Below are 23,637 nucleotides of genomic sequence, written 5' to 3' on the forward strand. Positions count from 1 at the left end.
GAGTGGCTTGTGAGCGAAGTGAGGGCCGGGCGTGAGTGAGTGAATGTGGATGTGATGCGATAGTGAGGGCGGCATTGAGTGAGTGAGTGAGGGCAGGTGAGTGAGTGGACTAGTGAGGGCGGGTGGAGAGATGAGGGCGGGTGGGGTGAGCGAGTGAGGGCGGGTGGGCGAGTGAGGGTGGGTGGGTGAGCGAGTGAGGGCAGGTGAGTGAGGGTGAGTGGGTGAGCGAGTGAGGGCGGGTGGGAGGGTGAGTGAGTGAGTGAGGGCGGGTGGGAGAGTGAGGGCGGGTGGGTGAGTGAGTGAGGGCGGGTGGGCAGGTGAGTGAGTGAGTGAGGGCGGGTGGGAGAGTGAGGGCGGGTGGGAGAGTGAGTGAGGGCGGGTGGGAGAGTGAGGGTGAGTGGGTGAGCGAGTGAGGCAGGTGAGTGATGGGTGAGTGAGTGAGTGAGGGCGGGTGGGAGAGTGATGTAAATAAAACATCCCAAACACTCCCAGTGCGTTATACAAAGTATGACCCTGAGCCACAGAAGAGAAATGAGGAGAGGTAGAGAGTTGTCAGTAGATATTCCAGAACTTCCGGCCTAAACTGTTATCACAGTTCCCAATTCCCATAGTTTTCTGCATCATTTTCCCTGCACTGATAATCAGGGAAATGCACCTGGTGGAGGCGGCCACCCCTCACCTGTTTGATCTTCTCCCGGTCCTGTTCTGGTGAACTCGAGGAGCCAATTCGCAAGCTCTTTTTGAACATCGCCATGCGCGTCTTCGCTTCGCTGCGCTGGATTTTCGGCAGCCTGCCTCTCTCTTGGGTTTGTCGATTCTTCAGATCTTCAATAAGTCGCTGGTTGTATCTCTGCATCTGCTCCATTTCCTGTTGACACAAACAGTACAGGTTATTGGAGTACATTGTTGGGAAAACACAGGACAGCTGGACAAAGATACAAAAGGCAAGCAAGATGGGGGGAAGGGAGATGAGGAAGGATAGGTAAAGGATGGATAGAACAGCAAGGCCAAAGAGGAGGAAAGCCGGGTGCTACAGCAATTCAGGATCTTACTGGGACTGCTGACAGTTTCCAATATTCTCGGGTCAGCTAACTCACACTTGGTTGACTGTACAGACAAGTTGTAGTTGTACAAAGTCACACAAATGCAGTAATAACAATCTGTAGGCTGACCTTTTCATGCCTTTTTAAGAGTTGGTGCCTCTGCATGAAGTACTGATCTTTCAGCTGCTGCTTCAGAAGTTGGTGCTTTTCCTGGAGGTGCCGTTCCTCCAGTTCCCAAATTGCTGCTTCTCTGGCTAAAAAACAAGACACAAAATATGATTAATGCTGCCCTGTCACATCACTCAACCCTATCGCTCAAACCACGTCACACAAACCAATCTCCCCTGTGTTAAGAAAGGAAAGGTGGGGCTCCAGGTAAACCCCCCCACGCCCCAACAACTCTGATCAGCCAAAACGTCATCCGAATGGACTCACAGATCCCAGCCTCACCCAAATTCCAGTCCCACCCAAGATGGCCACAGCCTCCCCCCCCCCCCCCCCACTCAATCACTTCACAAAGAAACCTTCACCGACCTGACAACAACCTGCCCCTCCCTCTCACATCCTTAAACCTCCACCACCCAAGGCTCGTTACCCAAACCCACATAAAAAACAAAGAAAACAATGCCCCCTCCCCCCATAAATAATCAGCCATGGCTTTCTCCCCCACTTGTCCTTCATTGCTAGAGGGATGGAGTTTAAGACTAGGGAGGTTATGTTGCAATTGTATACGGTGTTAGTGAGGCCACACCTGGAGTATTGTGTTCAGTTTTGGTCTCCTTACTTGAGAAAGGACGTACTGGCGCTGGAGGGTGTGCAGAGGAGATTCACTAGGTTAATCCCAGAGCTGAAGGGGTTGGATTATGAGGAGAGGTTGAGTAGACTGGGACTGTACTCATTGGAATTTAGAAGGATGAGGGGGGATCTTATAGAAACATTTAAAATTATGAAGGGAATAGATAGGATAGATGCGGGCAGGTTGTTTCCACTGGCGGGTGAAAGCAGAACTAGGGGACATAGCCTCAAAATAAGGGGAAGTAGATTTAGGACTGAGTTTAGGAGGAACTTCTTCACCCAAAGGGTTGTGAATCTATGGAATTCCTTGCCCAGTGAAGCAGTTGAGGCTCCTTCATTACATGTTTTTAAGGTAAAGATAGATAGTTTTTTGAAGAATAAAGGGATTAAGGGTTATGGTGTTCGGGCCGGAAAGTGGAGCTGAGTCCACAAAAGATCAGCCATAATCTCATTGAATGGCGGAGCAGGCTCGAGGGGCCAGATGGCCCACTCCTGCTCCTAGTTCTTATGTTCACTTCCAGCATGCTAGCAGGATGTCCCCCACCCCAGGAAAACACAACAAGTTCGCTTTACAAAATGTTCCTTACAATGTCCCCCAACCCAAACTTTGTCGTGTATCCCAAACAATCGATCCCCCCCCCCCCCCCCGCTTTCCAACAATTGCTTTAAAGCATCCAAGATCAGACCCCCACACGCAGGGTGGTCGATATTACAGAATTATTCAAACATGTAACAGAAAAAAACCAAATAATTACAACACTCAGCACACAACCAAAACGCAGCCATGCAGGTTGCCCCAAATCCTTTAAATGTCCCGCAGTCCATGCTCCTTAAGGTTATTCGCGTCCTCTGACCTTTCAACGTAATATTCTCTCCCCCACGTGTGACCCACAGGTGAGCCGGGTGCATCATCCCAAACCTCAATTTGCTCCTAAAAAGAACAGCCTTGGCCTTATTAAACCGGCCCTCCTTTTTGCCAGTTCTTTTCCCAAGTCCTGGTAGATTCGGACTGTGTGGCCTTCCCAGCTGAACTCCCACATTTCCTTTGCCCACCACAGGATATTTTCTTTGTCCAGGTATCGATGGAGCTGTGCTATGATCGTCCATGGCGGCTCCCTGGCTCTAGGCTTCTTCCTCAAAGACTGATAGGCCCGGTCTACTTCAAGGCGGCATTAAAATGCCCTCCCCCACCAACTGCGCGAACATCTTCGGCACATATTCTGAGGCCTTCGCTCCTTCAACCCTCAGGCAGCCCTACGAACCTCAAGTTCTGTCGCCCGGAGCTTTCTCCAAGCCATTGCTCTTGGCCCTCATCAGTTTTTGCCCCTCCGACATCATCTACATCTCTGTCTTCAAGGAGGCAATCATGGTTAGTAACGGTCTCCCCCACCTTCTGGATACACTCATTCTGTGCCTCCAACCACTGCTCCACTCTTTCTAGGGCTGCCTGAATCGGCTCCATCACTTTCACCAAATCTTGAATGGCCTGCCTTTGCTTTTTAAATTCATCCGATAGGAACTCCAACAACTTGTCTGTTGATCACTGAGTGGGCAACGATGCCACAGGCCCCTCCACCAGGTTTTTCCTCCTGCTCCATGAATATTCTCGGAGTCTGAAGGGTGGCCCTTATTCGACACACTCCTCTTCGACATCTCTCGCCGGGGGAGAAATAATTATTATTTTACTGGACCACTTTCCACCTGCCCAACCCCTGTCAAATGGGCAAAAAGGGCCACAAATCCAATCCTCAGGCAGGAGCCGCCTTATGTGCGATCACTCACTCCATGGCCACCACCGGAAGTCTAATTTTGACACGACTACAAAGTGTGAACTCCAATTACTGTGACTGGGCTCTAAGATGTTATTTGAAGCATAAATTCAATTTTAGCTGCACTTAGAATTGAATCTCTACAGCCCAGAAGGAGGCCATTTGGCCCATCGAGTCTACACTGACCTTCTGACAGAGCACCCTACCTAGGCCCACTCTCCCGTCCTGTCCCCCACCTAACCTTTGGACACAAAGAGAGAATTTAGCATGGCCAATCATACATCATAGATGGCCAATCCACCTAACCTGCAGATCTTTGGACCGTGGGAGGAAACGGGAACATCCGGAGGAAACCCATGCTGACACGGGGAGAACGTGCAGACTCCACAGGGACAGTAACCTGGGGCCGGGATCGAACCCAGGTCCTCAGCACCGTGAAGCAGCAGTGCTAACCACTGCGGCACTGCTGCCCAGAGATTCCGTTTTAATAAGACAACACCCATATAGATTAAATCCAGTAAAACGGATGATGGCACAGTGGTTAGCACTGCTGCCTCACAGCGCCAGGGTCCGAGGTTCGATTCTGACCTCGGGTGACTATCTCTTTGGCGTCTGCACATTCTCCCCGTGTCTGCGTGGGTTTCCTCCGGGTGCTCCGGTTTCCCCCTCAGTCCAAAGGTATGCAGATTAGGTAGATTGGCCATGCTAAATTGCCCCTAAGTGCTCAAAGGTTAGGCGGCATTGGATCTGTGTAGGGTGCTCTATCAAATGGTCGGTGCAGACTCGATGGGCCTAATTACCTCCTTCTGCACTGTAGGGATTCTAGGATTCTATGAATGGGCAATTTCTCTACCATCCTAACAATTGCCCCATCTGTTTTAAAATCACTTTTTGAATTTATTTTATATCATGAAATAGGCGTAAACCTTCCATGAATTCGACTAACACCTTCTCCTGCAATAACCCTTCCGGACAGCAGATGGCATTAGCCCATAACATTAGTGACTGGTTAGCCCCTTTATCCTTTAAGATCTTAAAAACTTTTCCTGTTCTTCTCAATAAACAAGAATATACTTTCCCTTTGCATATGATCTCCATAACTTGCTCTTCAGAACTTCCTTGGGTAGGTTGTGAACATATCCCCACCTCTCTGGCTACTACTGATTCTTCCTTCTCCACCTGTATAAATTGCTTCACAGCGCCAGGGTCCCAGGTTCGATTCCCGGCTTGGGTCACTGTCTGTGCGGAGTCTGCACGTTCTCCCCGTGTCTGCGTGGGTTTCCTCCGGGTGCTCCAGTTTCCTCCCACAGGTCCCGAAAGATGTGCTGATAGGTGAATTGGACATTCTGAATTCTCCCTTATGTACCTGAACAGGCGTCGAAATGTGGCAACTAGGGGATTTTCACAGTAACTTTATTGCAGTGTTAATGTAAGCCTACTTGGGACACAAATAAATATTATTAGTCTTGCACCCGAGTCTCAGAACCCACACAACCTTTACTTACCGAACTTTTCCGAGTTCCTCCTCACTGCAATCAGTCTCCCATTTAACTTCCAACAATTTGATCTTTGATGTCCAGCCTTGTTACAATGGTAACAGAATTCTTCCTTCACCCCTGCCTTCCATCTTTGGTAGACTGTCATCCTTCACCTTGCTCCTTATTACTACAGTAACACTTTTACCTTCACCAGGTTTTCTGTTCTTCAATTTCCTTGCTGATTTCCATATGCTTTTCCTACACTCAATTGTGCTGTGCGAAATATCAGCGAAAACAAAAGCTGCCCAGATCGTTTTACTTCTGTTTCATTTAAATATGTCCAGATAGTTACTGAAATACTATTTCTAAACTCTTCCATAATAATAACCTCTCTTACATTTCCAAAAGTCTTGTCTAACTTCAGTTAAGTCTTCTGGATGTTAATAGGACAGTTTACAGATTACTTCGTGTTGTATTCTTTGGGGGTTGTATTTGAATTAATGGTTGCTAAGATGTTCAGTTTGTTTTAAAAAGGTTAACTTGAGTTAATAGAATGAACATTGTTTTGCTTTAAAAAATACTTTTCCATTTCTGCTGTACCACACCTGTAGAGTGGGCCGTGTGCTTCCCATACCACAATCTAGTAAAAGTTGTGGGTCAGATGAACTCCATAATACACTTTGGGGTTCTCTAAACCCTGGCCCATAACAAATTGGGGGCTCGAGGGGGGATAAAAGTCTATCTGTTGGATTGTCTTAGTGAACTTAAAGACAGTGAGGGGTGAGTATATTGTGGTTGCTTTTTCAGGTGTGGTATTCTAGTTTAATTAGGGAGTGTGTAGTGGACAATGGCTCTTTCAGAGACGAAAAGCAGACTGTAAGACTTGGCAAAAACATTGCAGTTAACATGACTTGACAAAATGCGAAAAGGTGAGGTAATTATGGCGGTGGCTAAGCATTTAAAGTTGCCTGAGATGGAAATGGCCAAAATTCAGTTACAAATTAAACAAATGGAACATGAGAAAGAATTAAAGCAGCTTGAATATGAAAGAGAGAGAGGAAAAAGATAGAGAAAGGGAGATACAGATCAGGGAAACAGATAAAGGGAGAGAGTTTGAACTTCAGAAAATGGCCATGAAACATGGCAATTAGTTAAGATTGGCAGGCGTAAAGGGAAACATACAGTTGGATGATATTGATGAGGATAGTGAGAAAGAGCGTCATAGTCAAAGGCTTGGTGGGGATCTATTTAAATATGTCCAAGCATTGCCAAGGTTTGATGAGAAGGAGGTAGAAGCCTTTTTCATTTCATTTGAGAAGGTAGCTAAACAAATGAAATGGCCACAGGACATGTGGGTATTACTGATTCAAACAAAGCTGGTAGGTAGGGCTAGTGAAGTGTTTGCATCACTACCGGAGGAGGTATCTGAGGTGAAAAAATCCATCTTGGGTGCATATGAACAAGTGCCTGAAGCCTACAGACAAAGGTTTAGAAATTTAAGGAAAGACTTTGGTCAAAAATACATGGAGTTTGAAAGGCTCAAACAGAGTAATTTTGATAGGTGGATAAGGGCTTTGAAAATAGACCAAACGCATGAAGCTCTCAGAGAAATTATGCTTTTGGAGGAGTTTAAAATTCAATTCCTGATGTAGTGAGAACTCATATGGAAGAGCAGAGGGTTAACCGGAAATGGCAGATGATTATGAATTAGTTCATAAATTAAAGCTTGGTTTCAGCCTGTGAGGGATAGAAACTGGGGACATGAGAAATACTCAAGTGGTAAAGGTAAAGGTGATCTGATGGGAGATAATAAGGAGAGTGTACCTCAGACTAAAAAGAAATCCAGGAGGGTGGAAAAGAAATGAAAAGTTTCAAATGTTTTCACTGTAATAAATTAGGCCATGTAAAGTCACAGTGTTGGTGGTTGAAGAAAAGCACTGGGAAGGCTGATGTGGTAAAACAGGATAAGACAGTGGGGTTTGTTAAAGTGGTAAAGGAAAGCCCAAGTGAAAAGGAGTGTAAAATATTGTACAGCCTGATCAAGAGGTGATTGATAAGAAGGTGCCAGATCACTTTGAAAAAATTACTTGTGTGGGTTAAGTTTACTCATGTGTATCAGGAGGAGCAGGTAAAGAAGTCACAATTTTAAGAGATACGGCAGCTAGTCAATCTTTAATGGTAAGAGATGTGGAATTATATAGTTTGGGAAGAATGTTGCCAGAAAAGGTGGTGATATGTGGAATTCAGGGTGTGAGGAGTAGTGTTCCATTATATAAGGTAAGGTTGGAAAGTCCAGTGAAAAGTTGTGAAGTGGTAGTAGGAGTAATAGAGAAACTATTTTGTCCAGGAATACAGTTTATCTTCGGTAATGATATAGCTGGATCGCAGGTGGGAGTGATGCCTACTATGGTTGATAAGCCAGTGGAAAATCAGACAACTGAAGTGTTGAAGGATGAATATCCTGGTATCTTTCTGGATTGTGTAGTAACAAGGTCGCAAAGTCACAGGTTTAAACAAGAGGAGAAATCAAAGAGTGAAGATGACGTTGAAGTGCAATTATCAGAAATGATTTTTGATCAGATGGTTGAAAAAGAACAAGAATAAGTGGAGGATGAGGCGGCTATTTTTAGTTCAGGAAAACTGGCGGAGTTACAACAGAAAGGTGTAGAAATAAACCGGATGTATCAGAAAGCATACACGGAAGAGGAATCTGAGTGTATACCAGAGTGTTATTACCGTAAAAGTTATGTCTTGATGAGAAAATTAAGACCTTTACATATGCAGGCAGATGAAAAGTGGGCAGAAGTTCATCAAGTAGTGTTGCCGGTAGGGTATAGAAAGGAGGTGTTGCGAGTTGCACATGAGGTACCAGTAGGAGGTCATTTCGGAATAAGGAAAACTCAAGCTAAAATCCAGAAATTTTTATTGGCCTGGACTACATAAATTTCACAGATTTCACAGAGCAGAAGGAGGCCATTCGGCCCATTGAGTCTGCACCGGCTCTTGGAAAGAGCACCCTACCCAAGGTCAACACCACCACCCCATCCCCATAACCCAGTAACCCCACCCAACACTAAGGGCAATTTTGGACACTAAGAGCAATTTATCATGGCCAATCCACCTAACCTGCACATCTTTGGACTGTGGGAGGAAACCGGAGCACCCGGAGGAAACCCACGCACACATGGGGAGGATGTGCAGACTTCGCACAGACAATGACCCAAGCCGGAATCGAACCTGGGACCCTGGAACTGTGAAGCGATTGTGCTATCCACAATGCTACCCTGCTAACTAAAGATGTAATTAAATTTTGTCAATCATGTCACACATGTCAAATGATAGGGAAACCTCAAGCAGTGATAAAACCAGCGCCCTTAATACCCATTCCAGCATTTGAGGAACCTTTTACAAGGGTCCTAATTGATTGCGTAGGACCATTTCCTAAAACGAAAAGTGGGAATCAATATCTTTTGACAATAATGGATGTGTCTACTAGGTTTCCAGAGGCCATTCCAGTGTGTAATATTACAGCTAAACAAATTATGGAGGAAATACTTAAATTCTTTACTAGATATGGACCACCCACAGAAATACAATCGGATCAAGGATCAAATTTTACCTCACGGTTATTCAAAGAAATTATGGATAGCTTAGGAATAAAACAATTCAAATCAACTGCGTACCATCCAGAATCGCAGGGAGCGTTAGAAAGGTGGCATCAGACATTAAAGACAATGTTAAGGGCTTATTGTGAAGATTATCCAGAGGATTGGGATAAATGAATTCCATTCATACTGTTTGCAATTAGGGATGCACCTAATGAATCAACCAAATTCAGTCCTTTTGAACTAATTTTTGGTCATGAGGTAAGAGGACCATTTAAATTGATTGAGGAAAAATTGGTGAGTGAGAAATCAGAAATTACATTATTGGATTACGTGTCAAATTTTAGGGAACGATTAAATAGAGCAGGTGAATTGGCTAGACAACATTTGAAAGTTGCACAAAATGTGATGAAACGGGTAGCGGACAAGAAACCCAAAGTTCATAGTTTTGCCAGTGGAGATAAAGTTTTAGTATTGTTACCAGTGGTAGATGAACCTTTAAAAGCAAGGTTTTGTGGACCTTATCAGATTGAAAGGAAATTAAGTGAGGTGAATTATGTGGTAAAAACACCAGATAGAAGGAAAATTCACCGAGTGTGTCATGTAAATATGCTTACAAGGTACTTTGAAAGGGAAGGAGAGAAAAAGGAGGAGGTTTTAATGATTCTAGTGACGAACCAAATCCAGATGACTGTGAATTTGACATACCTCAAATTAAATTGGAAAATGAGGCTGTTCTTAAAAATTGGGATAAATTGTTGAGTTACCTTCCAGAGGAAAAGCGGACTGACCTGAAAGAGTTATTGATATCACATGGGCAAGTTTGTAGAGATAAATTGGGAAGTACTAAAATGGCTATACATGATGTAGATGTGGGAAATGCTGTTCCAATCAAACAACATCCATATAGACTTAACCCTTTAAAATTGGCACAGGTTAACAAAGAGATTGAGAGTATGCTTACAAATGGCATAATTGAAGTGGGTTGCAGCCAATGGAGCTCACCCATAGTGATGGTACTAAAACCAGACGGTATCCAACGGTTGTGTGTGGACTATAGAAAGGTTAATGCAGTTATAAGAACAGACTCTTGTCCTATCCCACATCTGGAGGATTGCATTGAGAAAGTGGGACAATCGGCTTTTATTTCTAAACTGGATTTACTTAAAGGTTACTGGCTGGTACCTTTATCTGGAAGGGTGAATAAGATTTCAGCTTTTGTGACTCCAGATGGTATATGCCAATTCAAAGTTATGCCATTTGGCATGAAAAACGCCCCAGCCACATTTCAAGGGTTAACTGACAAAGTTGTTTGAGGATTACCCAATTGTGTGGTATACAGCGACGATCTGGTAATTTTCAGCCAGACATGGAAAGAACATTTAAAACATCTGATGGAGTTGTTCGATCGACTTCAGGAGGTGGGTTTGGTGATAAAACTAGCCAAAAGTGAATTTGGAAAAGCCCAAGTCACTTTCCTGAGTCGAATGGTCACACGGGATGTGAAACCAACAGTTATTGAGGAGTTTCCAATACCCTCAAGACGAAGGGAAATAATGCGATTTCTTGGCATGAGTGGATCTGATCGAACATTGGTGAAAGGTTTTTGTCGCGTGGTTGCTCCACTGATAGACTTGCTGAAGAATTTCAGTCAACAGCGGACTTTCAACAGGCATTTGACTGACTGAAAGCTGTGATAACCAATGCGCTTGTGTTGGAGAATTACAAGGGTCTCTGTGATCAGATTGAACTAAAATATCTGACTTTAAAGAGACATGCCGAGGTGTAGAGAAATGGACGGATTGTGCAGAGACCACCTTGTTCAAAGAGACTGTCAATCGAGAAGGATTCCAGTTGGAGGAAAAACAAACAATGGACTATATTTGCGTGTGTTTTTTTAAAACGAAAAAGTATATTTATTGTGTCCATTTCTTAAAGGTACTCTCACTACAGATATTTATATACACACCCACTTATAAACACCCATTTCTTCAAGGTACTCTTGCATGACACACTTCAGCTGGATATTGTGTCTAGTACTGGGCAGCACACTTTAGGAAGGATGTGGCGACGTTGCAAAGCATGCAGACAACAATCATGATAATGGCTCCTGGGATGGGGTGCATCAGAGATGAAGATAGATAAGGTTGAGAGAAGATTTGCTGGAGGCATTAAAATCTTGAGGGGTCTGGACAGAGTGGATAGGAAATAATGTGCAGGGTTATGGGGTGAAGGTGGGAGTATGGAACTAGAGAATTTGCTAATTCAGAGGGCTGGTGTAGACACAATAGGCCAAATGGCCTCCTTCTACACTAACAATTATGATTCTTAAGGTCTCACCTCGCATCAGCTGCTGTTTGTTGTGGAGACACTCTCGTTCGATAGTGGCAAGCTCCATTTTGTGCTGATGGATAATTTTCTCAGCGCTCCATCCAACTCCTGCTGCTGCTTCTGCAGAAACTCCTGTTCCTGGTAAGTAACCATGGTGAGATGCACAGAGAGAGATTGAGATACAAGCCACAAACTAGCCTCATGGAAAACACAGGCACAATGTCAGAAACAGATAGCAAAACAGTTTATGGGTGATTAACAAAAGGGCAAGGTAGTTAGTTGGTCATTTAATTCTATCCTAGTTAAACAGCCTCCCAGAACAGGCGCCGGAATGTGGCGACTAGGGGCTTTTCACAGTAATTTCATTGAAGCCTACTCGTGACAATAAGCGATTTTCATTTCATGATGGATAAATAAGTCAATAACCAGGGAGCGTAGATTAAAAGTAATTGGCTCAAATATCAGAGAATTAAGGAGGCACGGGTCTGGAACTCGTTGCCTGAAAAGATGGGAGGGGTAGAAGCCCTCACCACATCTATAAAATATTTGGATGTGCACTTTAACCTACAGGATTACATGACCAGGAGCCAAATAGTGGGAATAAGCCGGCTAGCACCAACACAAGGGCTGAATGGCCCCCTGTTGCACTGTAAAAATAAGGGTCATCCATTTCAGACATGTTCGTCTGTTTATAGATTTTCCATGTTAACTATGTTTCCACCCTTTGGTAAACTTACAAACTGCAGTGGCTCCCACGCCAATGACATTGTTTAGTTGTACTGATGCTAAGGTAAAAAGTTTGGTTTATCCCAACAAGCTTCAATGTGGTCTGGTACAGTCTTAGTGTGAGACTATTACACACTCCCTCAGATTGGACCCACTCCTCGAGTGAGTCCAGACAACATGGGCCAGAATTCTCTGCCGGCTGACGGCAAAATCGGGAAATGCAATTGGTTGGGGAATCGGTTTTGAGGCTGAAATCGTGGCTGGCGCCGTTCATACCAAATCGTGATTCTCTGGTACCCCGACAGCGGCGTCAATGCATTCCACTTCACGTACAGTAAACGCTGCTTGTATATCATTGGCGGGCCTGACCCGGTATTCTCCGGGGCCTTCACGATGCTCCGCCTCCGCCGGGAGGTGGGGGTGAAGTGACCCCGGTGGGGGGGGGGGGGGGGTGTGTGTGTGTGTGTGTGTGTGTGTGCGTGTGGAGTGACATAAGACGGGCCGTAGGGCCGAGGTGTCTAGGCACTGACCGCCATTGAAACCTATTGCTCAGCCGACTGACCACCCACCTTGGATCTGATTCTGCAGAGTGACTCCATCACACCATTGCCACAACCCAGTCCCCACCCACCACATCCTCCGGTGAGGTCGGCCCCCCAACAGGCCGAGGAGGAGGAGGTGCCATGGAGGCGCCGCATGAGGCCTCTTGTGTACTGGCAGCGCCTAGCATTTGAGGACCTGGCGGACCAGGCATCCCGTCGGGAGACTCCGGTTCAGCAGGGGGACAGTGCGACATATCTGCCAGATCAAGGCACACCTGGCACCGCGGGGGTATGGGGGAGGACACTCGCCGTCAAGGTGATGGTCGCCCTGTACATTTACGTCACCGGGTCCTCCCAGGCACCAAGTGAGGATCTGTCTGGGGCATCCCCGCCATCACGGAGGCCCTACTCGCTCAATCGTCACACTACATCCAGGCTGCCCGGGCAGTGGGGTTCGCCACAGTCATCGAGAAACGCTGGGTCCAGGGGCAGATTGACGGGATACATGTCCCCCTACGAGCCCCTGCAGATTACAGGCCGGTACTCACAAATCAAAAGGGGTTCCACTCCATGAATGTGCAGCTGATGTGTGACCATGAGATGCACATCATGCATGTCCACACCCTCTGGGAACGGGTCATCTCCGTCTGTGCCACATCGGCCAGCACCTGGGCAATGCCACTGACGCTCTCAGCCATGGCCCGCTGTGACTGGGCCATGCCCAGAAGCACCGCCACAATGTCCAGGTGGCTCTGGTACCTGGCTGCCTGTGATAGGGCAGCCCTGTCCTGGGCCTTGGCCAGCGCCTGTACCGAATTCCTCAGGCCTTGGACACGCTGATCCATACACGCAACCCTCGCCCCAAGGCCTCCGCTGCGGACGCCACCCGGGCAGTGTTAGCCTGGGTGGCACGCATGGTCGGCCCCATCACCTCCTCCTGCACGCAGTTGGACTCCTCCAACTGCACCTGCAGGTGCTGGATACTCGCCGACATCCCCTCATGCAGTCCCTGGCTCTGCGACTACACCTACACAATCGATGGGACCGAAACCCATCTGGATGGCAGTTAGTCCCTGGGGTTGGCCACTGTCACCGAAAAACCCCGGGTCCAGGGGCAGATCGACGTTCGCCCCTTCTGGAGTTCCTACCTCACCTGCTGTACCAGAGAATCTGTGAGGTGTGCACTAGATAGTGTCCCAGGAGCCTCTTCAGTAAAGAGCCCAACTGAGGTGAGTGTCTCTGGGATGGTGGAGGGTGTTGGGAGAAACTGTGATAGTGAGTCTGTGTCTTCCTCGGACTCGAGCTCTGGGATATCATGGGGTGCGAGTCAATGGCTTCTGTCCGTATTGGGGTCATTGTTGTCGCTGCTCGATACCTCGGGATATGGTTGTGGTTGATTGCAAGATTTAGTAACTGCGGAAAGTAATATCAAATCAATCTGATCCATACTTTGCAGGTCTGTGTAGAAACCTGCAAATCCCAGTGTACAATGGATCCACACTGAGGGATTTAAACTACTGGGCTGCAAATGATGTTGCAGAGGGAGGGGTCGCCGGGTCGTCAGGGCCAGAGGGATGGGTCACAAGGTCATCTGGTCCAGAACGAGGGGTCATAAGGTCATCAGGTCCAAAGGGAGGGGTCATTGGGCCATCAGGGTCCAGAGGGAGGGTCGCTGGGTCATCGGGTACAGAGGGAGGGGGTCACTGGGTCATCGAGTCCAGAAATGGTGTTTCAGGGTCAGCAGATCTGAACAGTAAGAAGTCTTACAACACCAGGTTAAAGTCCAACAGGTTTGTTTCAAACACGAGCTTTCGAAGCACTGCTCCTTCCTCAGATTCACCTGAGGAAGGAGCTGCGCTCCAAAAGCTCGTGCCTGAAACAAACCTGTTGGGCTTTAACCTGGTGTTGTAAGACTTCTTACTGTGCTCACCCCAATCCAACGCCAGCATCTCCACATCACAGCAGATCTGAAGGGAGGGTTCGTTGCCTTATCAAGTCCAGAGGGAAGGTTTGCAGGGTCATCAGGCCCAGGGAGAGGATTCGCTGGGTCATCAGGTCCAGGGAGAGGATTCGCTGGACATTAGGCCCAGAGGGAGGATTCGCTGGGTCATCAGGCCCAGGGAGAGGATTCGCTGGACATTAGGCCCAGAGGGAGGATTCGCTGGGTCATCAGGTCCAGGGAGAGGATTTGCTGGGTCATCAGGCCCAGAGGGAGGATTCGCTGGGTCATCAGGCCCAGAGGGAGGATTCGCTGGGTCATCAGGCCCAGGGAGAGGATTCACTGGGTCATCAGGTCCAGGGAGAGGATTCGTTGGGTCATCAGGCCCAGAGAGAGGATTCGCTGGGACATCAGGCCCAGAGAGAGGATTCGCTGGACTTCAGGCCCAGAGGGAGGATTCGCTGGGTCATCAGGCCCAGAGGGAGGATTTGCTGGGTCATCAGGCCCAGAGGGAGGATTCGCTGGGTCATCAGGCCCAGGGAGAGGATTCGCTGGGTCATCAGGCCCAGAGAGAGGATTCGCTGGGTCATCAGGCCCAGGGAGAGGATTTGCTGGGTCATCAGGCCCAGGGAGAGGATTCGCTGGGTCATCAGGCCCAGAGGGAGGATTCGCTGGGTCATCAGGTCCAGGGAGAGGATTCGCTGGGTCATCAGGCCCAGAGGGAGGATTCGCTGGGACATCAGGCCCAGGGAGAGGATTCGCTGGGTCATCAGGCCCAGGGAGAGGATTCGCTGGGACATCAGGCCCAGAGAGAGGATTCGCAGGGACATCAGGCCCAGGGAGAGGATTCGCTGGACTTCAGGCCCAGGGGGAGGATTCGCTGGGTCATCAGGCACAGGGAGGGGATTCTCTGGGTCATCAGGCCCAGGGAGAGGATTCGCTGGGTCATCAGGCCCAGGGAGAGGATTCGCTGGGTCATCAGGTCCAGGGAGAGGATTCACTGGGTCATCAGGCCCAGAGCGAGGATTCGCTGGGTCATCAGGCGCAGGGCGAGGATTCACTGGGTCATCAGGCCCAGGGCGAGGATTCACTGGGTCATCAGGCCCAGGGAGGGGATTCGCTGGGTCATCAGGCGCAGGGAGAGGATTCGCTGGGTCATCAGGCCCAGAGGGAGGATTCGCTGGGTCATCAGGTCCAGGGAGAGGATTCGCTGGGTCATCAGGCCCAGAGGGAGGATTCGCTGGGTCATCAGGCCCAGAGGGAGGATTCGCTGGGTCATCAGGCCCAGAGGGAGGATTCGCTGGGTCATCAGGCCCAGAGGGAGGATTCGCTGGGTCATCAGGCCCAGAGGGAGGATTCGCTGGGTCATCAGGCCCAGAGGGAGGATTCGCTGGGTCATCAGGCCCAGAGGGAGGATTCGCTGGGTCATCAGGTCCAGAGGGAGGATTCGCTGGGTCATCAGGCCCAGAGGGAGGATTCACTGGGTCATCAGGCCCAGAGGGAGGATTCGCTGGGTCATCAGGCCCAGAGGGAGGATTCGCTGGGTCATCAGGCCCAGGGAGAGGATTCTCTGGGTCATCAGGCCCAGAGGGAGGATTCGCTGGGTCATCAGGTCCAGGGAGAGGATTCGCTGGGTCATCAGGCCCAGAGGGAGGATTCGCTGGGTCATCAGGCCCAGAGGGAGGTCCATAGGATCGAGACCTCAATTCAGAAAGAGCAATGTTACACTAACTGCCCAACACCTGCAGCTCCAGAGAACATGAAGGGGTCTAACTGACGTGAGGTGGAAGCGACCTCCATGATTGTTGTTCTCCAATAGTCAAAAGGAGAGAGGAATTTCTGTGATTCCTTGTGACGTGACTTAAACAATATTTATATAACCAGAAAAATCACACATTTCTTATCCATGCTCTATCTTGACTTTCATTTTTATTCATTTCTCCAAGTAATCCAGTAACTCAAGCTTTGAAGCCACTACATGCAATAATAGTTGGAGATATTTATCCACTGGCATACGGAATTCACACACACTCATTTTTGGACTTATTGTTCCTTTTCCAGTAATAAAGAGTATTTTCTTTTGGAGTTATGAATATTTCATCCTTTACGGAATCTACCGAACATCGTTTATAATTCCTTCAATGGAATGCGTGTGATGTGGGTTATATTTTAAAAGAACAATAAACAAAGCTGTCAACCTAGTGAGCAAAATAAATATTGAATGACTATCCGATCTGAATGAGAGTGGAAAAGACAATTTAACGCAACATCATGTTTGACAAATTTATTGAGAGTTCTTTGAGGATGTCACGGATGGATAAAGGCAAACCAGTAGATGGAGTGTATTTGGACATCCAAAAGCATTCAATAAGGTGCCACATAAAGAATTACTGCACAAGCTAAGAGTGAAATCTGAGTGTTGATATATTAATATGAATGGAGAATAAACTAACGAACAGAAAACAAAGAGTCGGGATAAGTTGGTCTTTTCGGATTGGTAAAATGGAGCTAGTGGAGTTTAACAGCAATCGATGCTGGAGCCTCAACTACTTACAATCTGTGTCAACAATTGAGTGGGCAAAGATTTGGAAGATGGTGTATAATATAGGAAAATATGAGGAAATCATAGGAACATGACTAGGCCATTCAGCCCCTCAAGCCTGTCTCACCAATCAATGAGATCATGGCCAGTCTGTGGTCTATCTCCATATCCCTGTCTTTGGCCCACATTGCTTAATATCTTTGCTTAACAAAAATCTATCAGATTTAAAATTAACTGTTCTTGAGGGAAGAATAGAAAAGCAAACTATTATTTAAATAGAAAGAGGGGCGGCGCGATGGTGCAGTGGTTAGCACTGCTGCTTCACGGCATCGAGGTCCCAGGTTCGATCCCGGCTCTGGGTCACTGTGCGTGTGGAGATTGCACATTCTCCCTGTGTCTGCGTGGGTTTCGCCCCCAATACAAAGAACGAAGAAAAGAACAGGAACAGGCCCTTCGGCCCTCCAAGCCTGCGGCGACCATGCTGCCCGTCTAAACTAAAATCCTCTACACTTTCGGGCTCCATATCCCTCTATTCCCATCCTACTCATGTACTTGTCAAGATGCCCCTTAAACGTCACTATCGTCCCTGCTTCCACCACCTCCTCTGGCAGCGAGTTCCAGGCACCCACTACCCTCTGTGTGAAAAAAACTTGCCTCGTACATCTCCTCTAAACCTTGCCCCTCGCACCTTAAACCTATGCCCCCTAGTAATTGACCCCTCTACCCTGGGGAAAAGCCTCTGACTATCCACTCTGTCTATGCCCCTCATAATCGTGTAGACCTCTATCAAGTCGCCCCTCAACCTCCGTCGTTCCAGTGAGAACAAACTGATCCATCTGCCATCTCTCTGCCCAAGTCTCCAAACGATCTAAATCCTGCTGTATCCTCTAACAGTCATCATCGCTATCCGCAATTCCATCAACCTTTGTGTCATCCGCAAACTTACTAATCAGACCAGTTACATTTTCCTCCAAATCATTTATATATACTGCGAACAGCAAAGGTCCCAGCACTGATCCCTGCGGAACATCACTAGTCACAGCCCTCCAATCAGAAAAGCACCCTTCCATTGCTACTCTCTGCCTTCTATGACGCAGCCAGTTCTGTATCCATCTTACCAGCTCACCTCTGATCCCTTGTGACTTCACCTTTTGTACCAGTCTGCCATGAGGAACCTTGTCAAAGGCCTTGCTGAAGTCCATATAGACAACATCCACTGCCCTACCTGCATCATCTTTGTGACCTCCTCAAAAAACTCTATCAAGTTAGTGAGACACGACCCCCCCCCTTCACAAAACCGTGCTGCCTCTCGCTAATACGCCCACTTGCTTCCAAATGGGAGTAGATCCTGTCTCGAAGAATTCTCTCCAGTAATTTCCCTACAACTGATGTAAGGCTCACCGACCTGCAGTTCCCTAAAATATGCAGGGTAGGTGGATTGGCCATGATAAATTGCCCATTAACTGGAAAGAAGAAGAATTGGGTACTCTAAATTTATTTTAAAAAGAGACTGCAGATTGCTGCAGTACAGGGGACTGGGTCACAAAATCACAAAACATTAGTTAGCAGGTACAGTAAGTAATTAAGATGGCAAACAGAATGTTGGCCTTTACTGCAAAGGAGATGGAATATAAAATAGGAAAGCCTTGCTACCGAGTACAGGGCATTTGTGAGGTCACACTGTGTACACCTTTGGTCTCCTTACTTAAGGAGGGATAGACTTGCATCAGAAGCAGGTTCAAGAAAGTTCACTGGGATCATTCCTGGGATGAAGGGGTCATTTTATGTGGAAAGGTTGAACAGGTTGAGTCTATGCTCACTGGAGTTTAGAAAAATGAGAAGTGATCTTATTGAAATATATAACATTCTGAGTGGGCCTTACAGGGTGGAGGTCTGGAATGCACTGCCTGGGAGGTGGTAGAGGCTCATACCTGGATGAGCACAAGGCACATCATCACATTCAAGGCTATTGGCCAAGTGCTGGCAAAGGGGATTAGGTGGGCAGGTGGGTCTTTCATGCGTCGGTGCAGACTCGATGAGCCGAAGGGCCTCTTCTGCATTGTTTAATTGTGTGATTCTGTGACATTTCCTCTTGGGGGGTAATCTAGAACGAGAGAGCACAGTTTAAAATTAATAGTATTACTCATTTACAAGAGAGATTTGGAGGGTCGCTAGTCTTTGGAATTCTCTTTCTGAGGGCAGTGCAGGCTGCGTCATTGAACATATCCGAGTTACACAGATATTTGATCCACAATGGAGTTGAAGGTTATGGGGATGGTCAGGAAAGTAGAGTTAAGGCCACAATTAGATCAGCCATGATCTTACTGAAAGTGGAGCAGGCTCAATGGACTGAATAGCCGACTTCTCTTAAATCTTATGATCTAAATTTAAAGTTATGCCCCCTTGTTCTAGATTCCCTTACCAGAGCAAATAGTTTGTCTGCTTCTATCCTACTGAATCCCTTAAACACTAAAGAAAACCATATTGGACCATCCAAGCTGAAGGAATTATACCCAAGTTTATGAAACCAGCTGTCATAATTTAAGGTTCTAGTCCTTGGTATCATTCGACCAAAATAGGGGCTGGTTTAGCACAGGGCTAAATCGCTGGCTTTTAAAGCAGACCAAGGCAGGCCAGCAGCACGGTTCAATTCCCGTACCAGCCTCCCCGAACAGATGCTGGAATGTAGCGACTAGGGGCTTTTCACAGTAACTTCATTTGAAGCCTACTTGTGACAATAAGCGATTTTCATTTCATTTTTCAAATACAATATGGTGTTGTAAATTGCTCATTAACGTGTGTTTAATTATTGCCAGTTTGGGCTGTTGTGGCTCTGTGTCCAACACAAGTTGAATTGAGATTGATCCAAATCACGTTCCAAATTGCAGGAGTGACAGAGTGTTTGATCCACTCCCCTCCCCAGAGGGTGGCACATAGTGTCTGACTGCTTCCCATTCTCACGATTTAAGCTTTAAAATTTCCAAAAGGAAAGTCAGGTGCGACTGAAGATTTTGACTCGTCAAATGTTGAATCCCAAAACATGCAATATTGCCCACAGCACACAGACAGATGGAAAACATATGACAAACGCAAGATCACACAAAAGGGCGGAGGGACTTACATCCTGAAGCTGTGCGTTGAACAAGGTGCATGAGGATAACTGAAAAGACTGTATCATAACCTGGGCGACACCCTGTGGATCAGAATACAATGGACTTCCCACGTCAACAAATGGACAAGGAAGCAGCACACACCACAACCAGACCATCCAACTCAACCAAACAGGTGGGCACAAGCACTGAACAGCATTATTACAGATGATGAGGCTAAAAGAAAAAATAAGCCAGAAAAGGCAGATTAAAGTTTAGGTGAAGGGTCTCTCCCAATTCCTTCACCTGGCTTTTCTCCTTTAAGATGCTGTGTATCTCCAGCATTTCCTGTTGTACAGACGGAAGAAGAAAACGTAGCTCACAGTCTCAAAGGGAAAGTCAGATAACTTCTCGCAGGACATAGTTACTGAGAGATGACATTAGGGGTACAGTGAGTACTGGTCTGGACATAGTTACTGAGAGATGGCATTAGGGGTACAGTGAGTACTGGTCTGGTCTTGCATCTTATATGGCAGGTAGTCAGCTGGTAATCACAAGTGTGACTTCTCACTCAATAAATCTTCAAAGTGCAGAGGGGTTTTGTGCAATGTCAAATGAATAACAAAAAAATCTGCACTGAAATAGAATTCTGGGCGATATTCACAGTGAGTAATTGACACTCTTTAGTCCTCTCTCTGCTCTTGTATTGGTATTAACAAGTCATTGTGTAAAAGGCCCCACAAGTCTCACTAGGAAACCTCACAGCGCTGATCCACAGGTTCCAACTCTCGCTATTATTATAGACAGGAACAGGTTACACAATTTCAACTTCATTCACCACCTCCTAATTCACCAGCACCACAGAGAACGACCAAAAGTGTGAGATTAATTTCAGAGAATATGCAGTGCAGGAACAGCCCAATTAGTCTGTGATGGTGTTTATGCTCCGCACAAGTCTCCTCCCGTACCATCGACCTCATCTCTGGCTTTCAGTAAATCTTTCTATTCTCAAGATAGGCCGACCATATTTACGCTCCTTCATCAATGACCTTCCCTCCATCACAAGGTCAGAAGTGGGAATGTTCACTGATGGCAGTGTTCACTACCATTCACCACTAGATAGTGAAGGAGTCAGCGGCCACATTAAGCAAGCCCTGAACAACATTCAGTCTTGGGCTGATAACAAGCAAGTACCATTTGCTCCAGATGAGAGACAGGCAATGAGCATCTCCATGAAAAAAGCTAACCATCTCCCCACAGCATTCAATAGCATTACCATCGCTGAATTCCCCACAGTCAACACCACAAGAAACTGAACTGGACCGGTTCAAATACTGTAGCTTCAACAGCAGATGCGACACTATGAATTCTGTGCAGAATCCGGACTTCCCAAAGCCTGTCCAAAGCCTAGAAGGTACACTTTATTGTGATGGATATTCTTCACTGGACGAGTGCAGCTCCAACAACGCTCAAGAAGCTCGACACCACCCAGGACAAAGAACTCCACTTGGCTGACACCCATCCACCACCGTAAACATTCACTCCCTGCCCCACTTGCACACAGTGGCAGCATGTGTACCAACTACATGATGCTTTAAAACAGGGATGAGGAGGAATTTCTTCAGCCAGAGGGTGGTGAATCTGTGGAACTCTTTGCCGCAGAAGGGGCCAAATCACTGAGTGTCTTTAAGACAGAGATAGATAGGTTCTTGATTAATAAGGGGGGTCAGGGGTTATGGGGAGAAGGCAGGAGAATGGGGATGAGAAAAATATCAGCCATGATTGAATGGCAAAGCTTACTCGATGGGCCGAGTGGCCTAATTCTGCTCCTATGTCTTATGCAACACAGCAGCATATCAAGGCTCCTTAGACAGCACCTTCCAACCCGCAACCTCTACAGCCAAAAAGGACAAGACCCATGATAGCACCACCATCTGCAAGTTCCCCTTCAAGCGACACACGACCCTGACTTGGAATTATATCGCTGTTCCTTCACCGCTGCTGGGTTAAAATCCTCAAACTTCCTTCACAACAGCACTGTGGGCGTACCTCCGCTACATGGACTGCAGCAGTTCAAGGCAGCTCACCATCTCCTTCTCAAGTAATGCCCACAGGCAAACGGTAATGAAACAATACTAAGACCGCAGTAAAAACCCGTTTCTTGGCAAGGTAGATTTATGATTGGGTGTAAAGCTTCTGGTAATATGAGGTGATAAATTTGGTGTCCACTAAATGGTTAAATTAACATAAAAATATCCAACACACTGGATCACAAGTGGAAACTAAATCTGTCATTGTTTTCCCCAACAATGAAAAAGCATCCCAGTGGAGTTAGGAAACAGTGATGGAGACTCCACAGTTCTTCACCACCCCTTTCAATCTTGTCGGCTCAGATTTCCAGTGGCACTCTGCTGTTTTACTGTGAAGAAGGCCTATGGTGTGTTGGCCTTTATTGGTAGAGGGATTGAGTTCCGGAGCCATGAGGTCATGTTGCAGTTGTACAAAACTCTAGTACGGCCGCATTTGGAGTATTGCGTACAGTTCTGGTCGCCTCATTATAGGAAGGACGTGGAAGCTTTGGAACGGGTGCAGAGGAGATTTACCAGGATGTTGCCTGGTATGGAGGGAAAATCTTATGAGGAAAGGCTGATGGACTTGAGGTTGTTTTCGTTAGAGAGAAGAAGGTTAAGAGGTGACTTAATAGAGGCATACAAAATGATCAGAGGGTTAGATAGGGTGGACAGTGAGAACCTTCTCCCGCGGATGGAGGTAGCTAGCAGGAGGGGACATAGCCTTAAATTGAGGGGTAATAGATATAGGACAGAGGTCAGAGGTGGGTTTTTTACGCAAAGTGTGGTGAGGCCGTGGAATGCCCTACCTGCAACAGTAGTGAACTCGCCAACATTGAGGGCATTTAAAAGTTTATTGGATAAGCATATGGATGATAAGGGCATAGTGTAGGTTAGATGGCCTTTAGTTTTTTTCCATGTCGGTGCAACATCGAGGGCCGAAGGGCCTGTACTGCGCTGTATCGTTCTATGTTCTATTAACACCTTCATTTGTCAAAGTAACCTCAGTATGGTCCCTGGTTTCAGAGTACTTCTTATTCACAATACAACATTCTCACCTCATCCCCTGAAGGTGGTTAGGTACATTTCCACGGAATCTCAGACCCCTCCAGGGGCCTCAGCGTATTGCCAATTCTTCAAGAAGAGACATTGAGTAACAGCATCACAGCCAAGTCTTCTCCCCGAATCATCCAATGGTCATAAACATGCGCCACGTGCAGCTTTTCTAGAAAGTGATGAGTAGCAGGAACCCTGGCTGCTTTCACACCTTCCAAAGGGTGCCATGTCAATTGCAGCATCCCCAACCATCAACACAACTACCAGGCAATAACTTTCTCTCAAGAGAGAATCTAACCATCACCTCTTGATATTAACATAGAACATAGAACAGTACAGCACAGAACAGGCCCTTCGGCCCTCAATGTTGTGCCGAGCCATGATCACCCTACTCAAACCCACGTATCCACCCTATACCCGTAACCCAACAACCCCCCCCTTAACTTTACTTTTATTAGAACACTACGGGCAATTTAGCATGGCCAATCCACCTAACCCGCACATCTTTGGACTGTGGGAGGAAACCGGAGCACCCGGAGGAAACCCACGCACACAGGGGGAGGACGTGCAGACTCCACACAGACAGTGACCCAGCCGGGATTCGAACCTGGGACCCTGGAGCTGTGAAGCATTTATGCTAACCACCATGCTAC

General features: G+C 47.0%; 1 protein-coding gene across 1 annotated transcript in view; it reads right to left on the reverse strand.

The window, feature by feature from the left end:
* slka (STE20-like kinase a) overlaps positions 1-23,637 on the reverse strand; it is a 117,641-nt gene that overhangs the window by 24,680 nt on the left and 69,324 nt on the right. The window contains 4 exon segments of the mRNA XM_038822191.1: positions 680-868; positions 1,173-1,297; positions 11,031-11,111; positions 11,114-11,159. Of these exon segments, the coding sequence (XP_038678119.1) occupies positions 680-868; positions 1,173-1,297; positions 11,031-11,111; positions 11,114-11,159 (441 nt within the window).

Source organism: Scyliorhinus canicula, chromosome 16, assembly GCF_902713615.1.
Source record: "Scyliorhinus canicula chromosome 16, sScyCan1.1, whole genome shotgun sequence".
Lineage (NCBI taxonomy): Eukaryota > Metazoa > Chordata > Chondrichthyes > Carcharhiniformes > Scyliorhinidae > Scyliorhinus > Scyliorhinus canicula.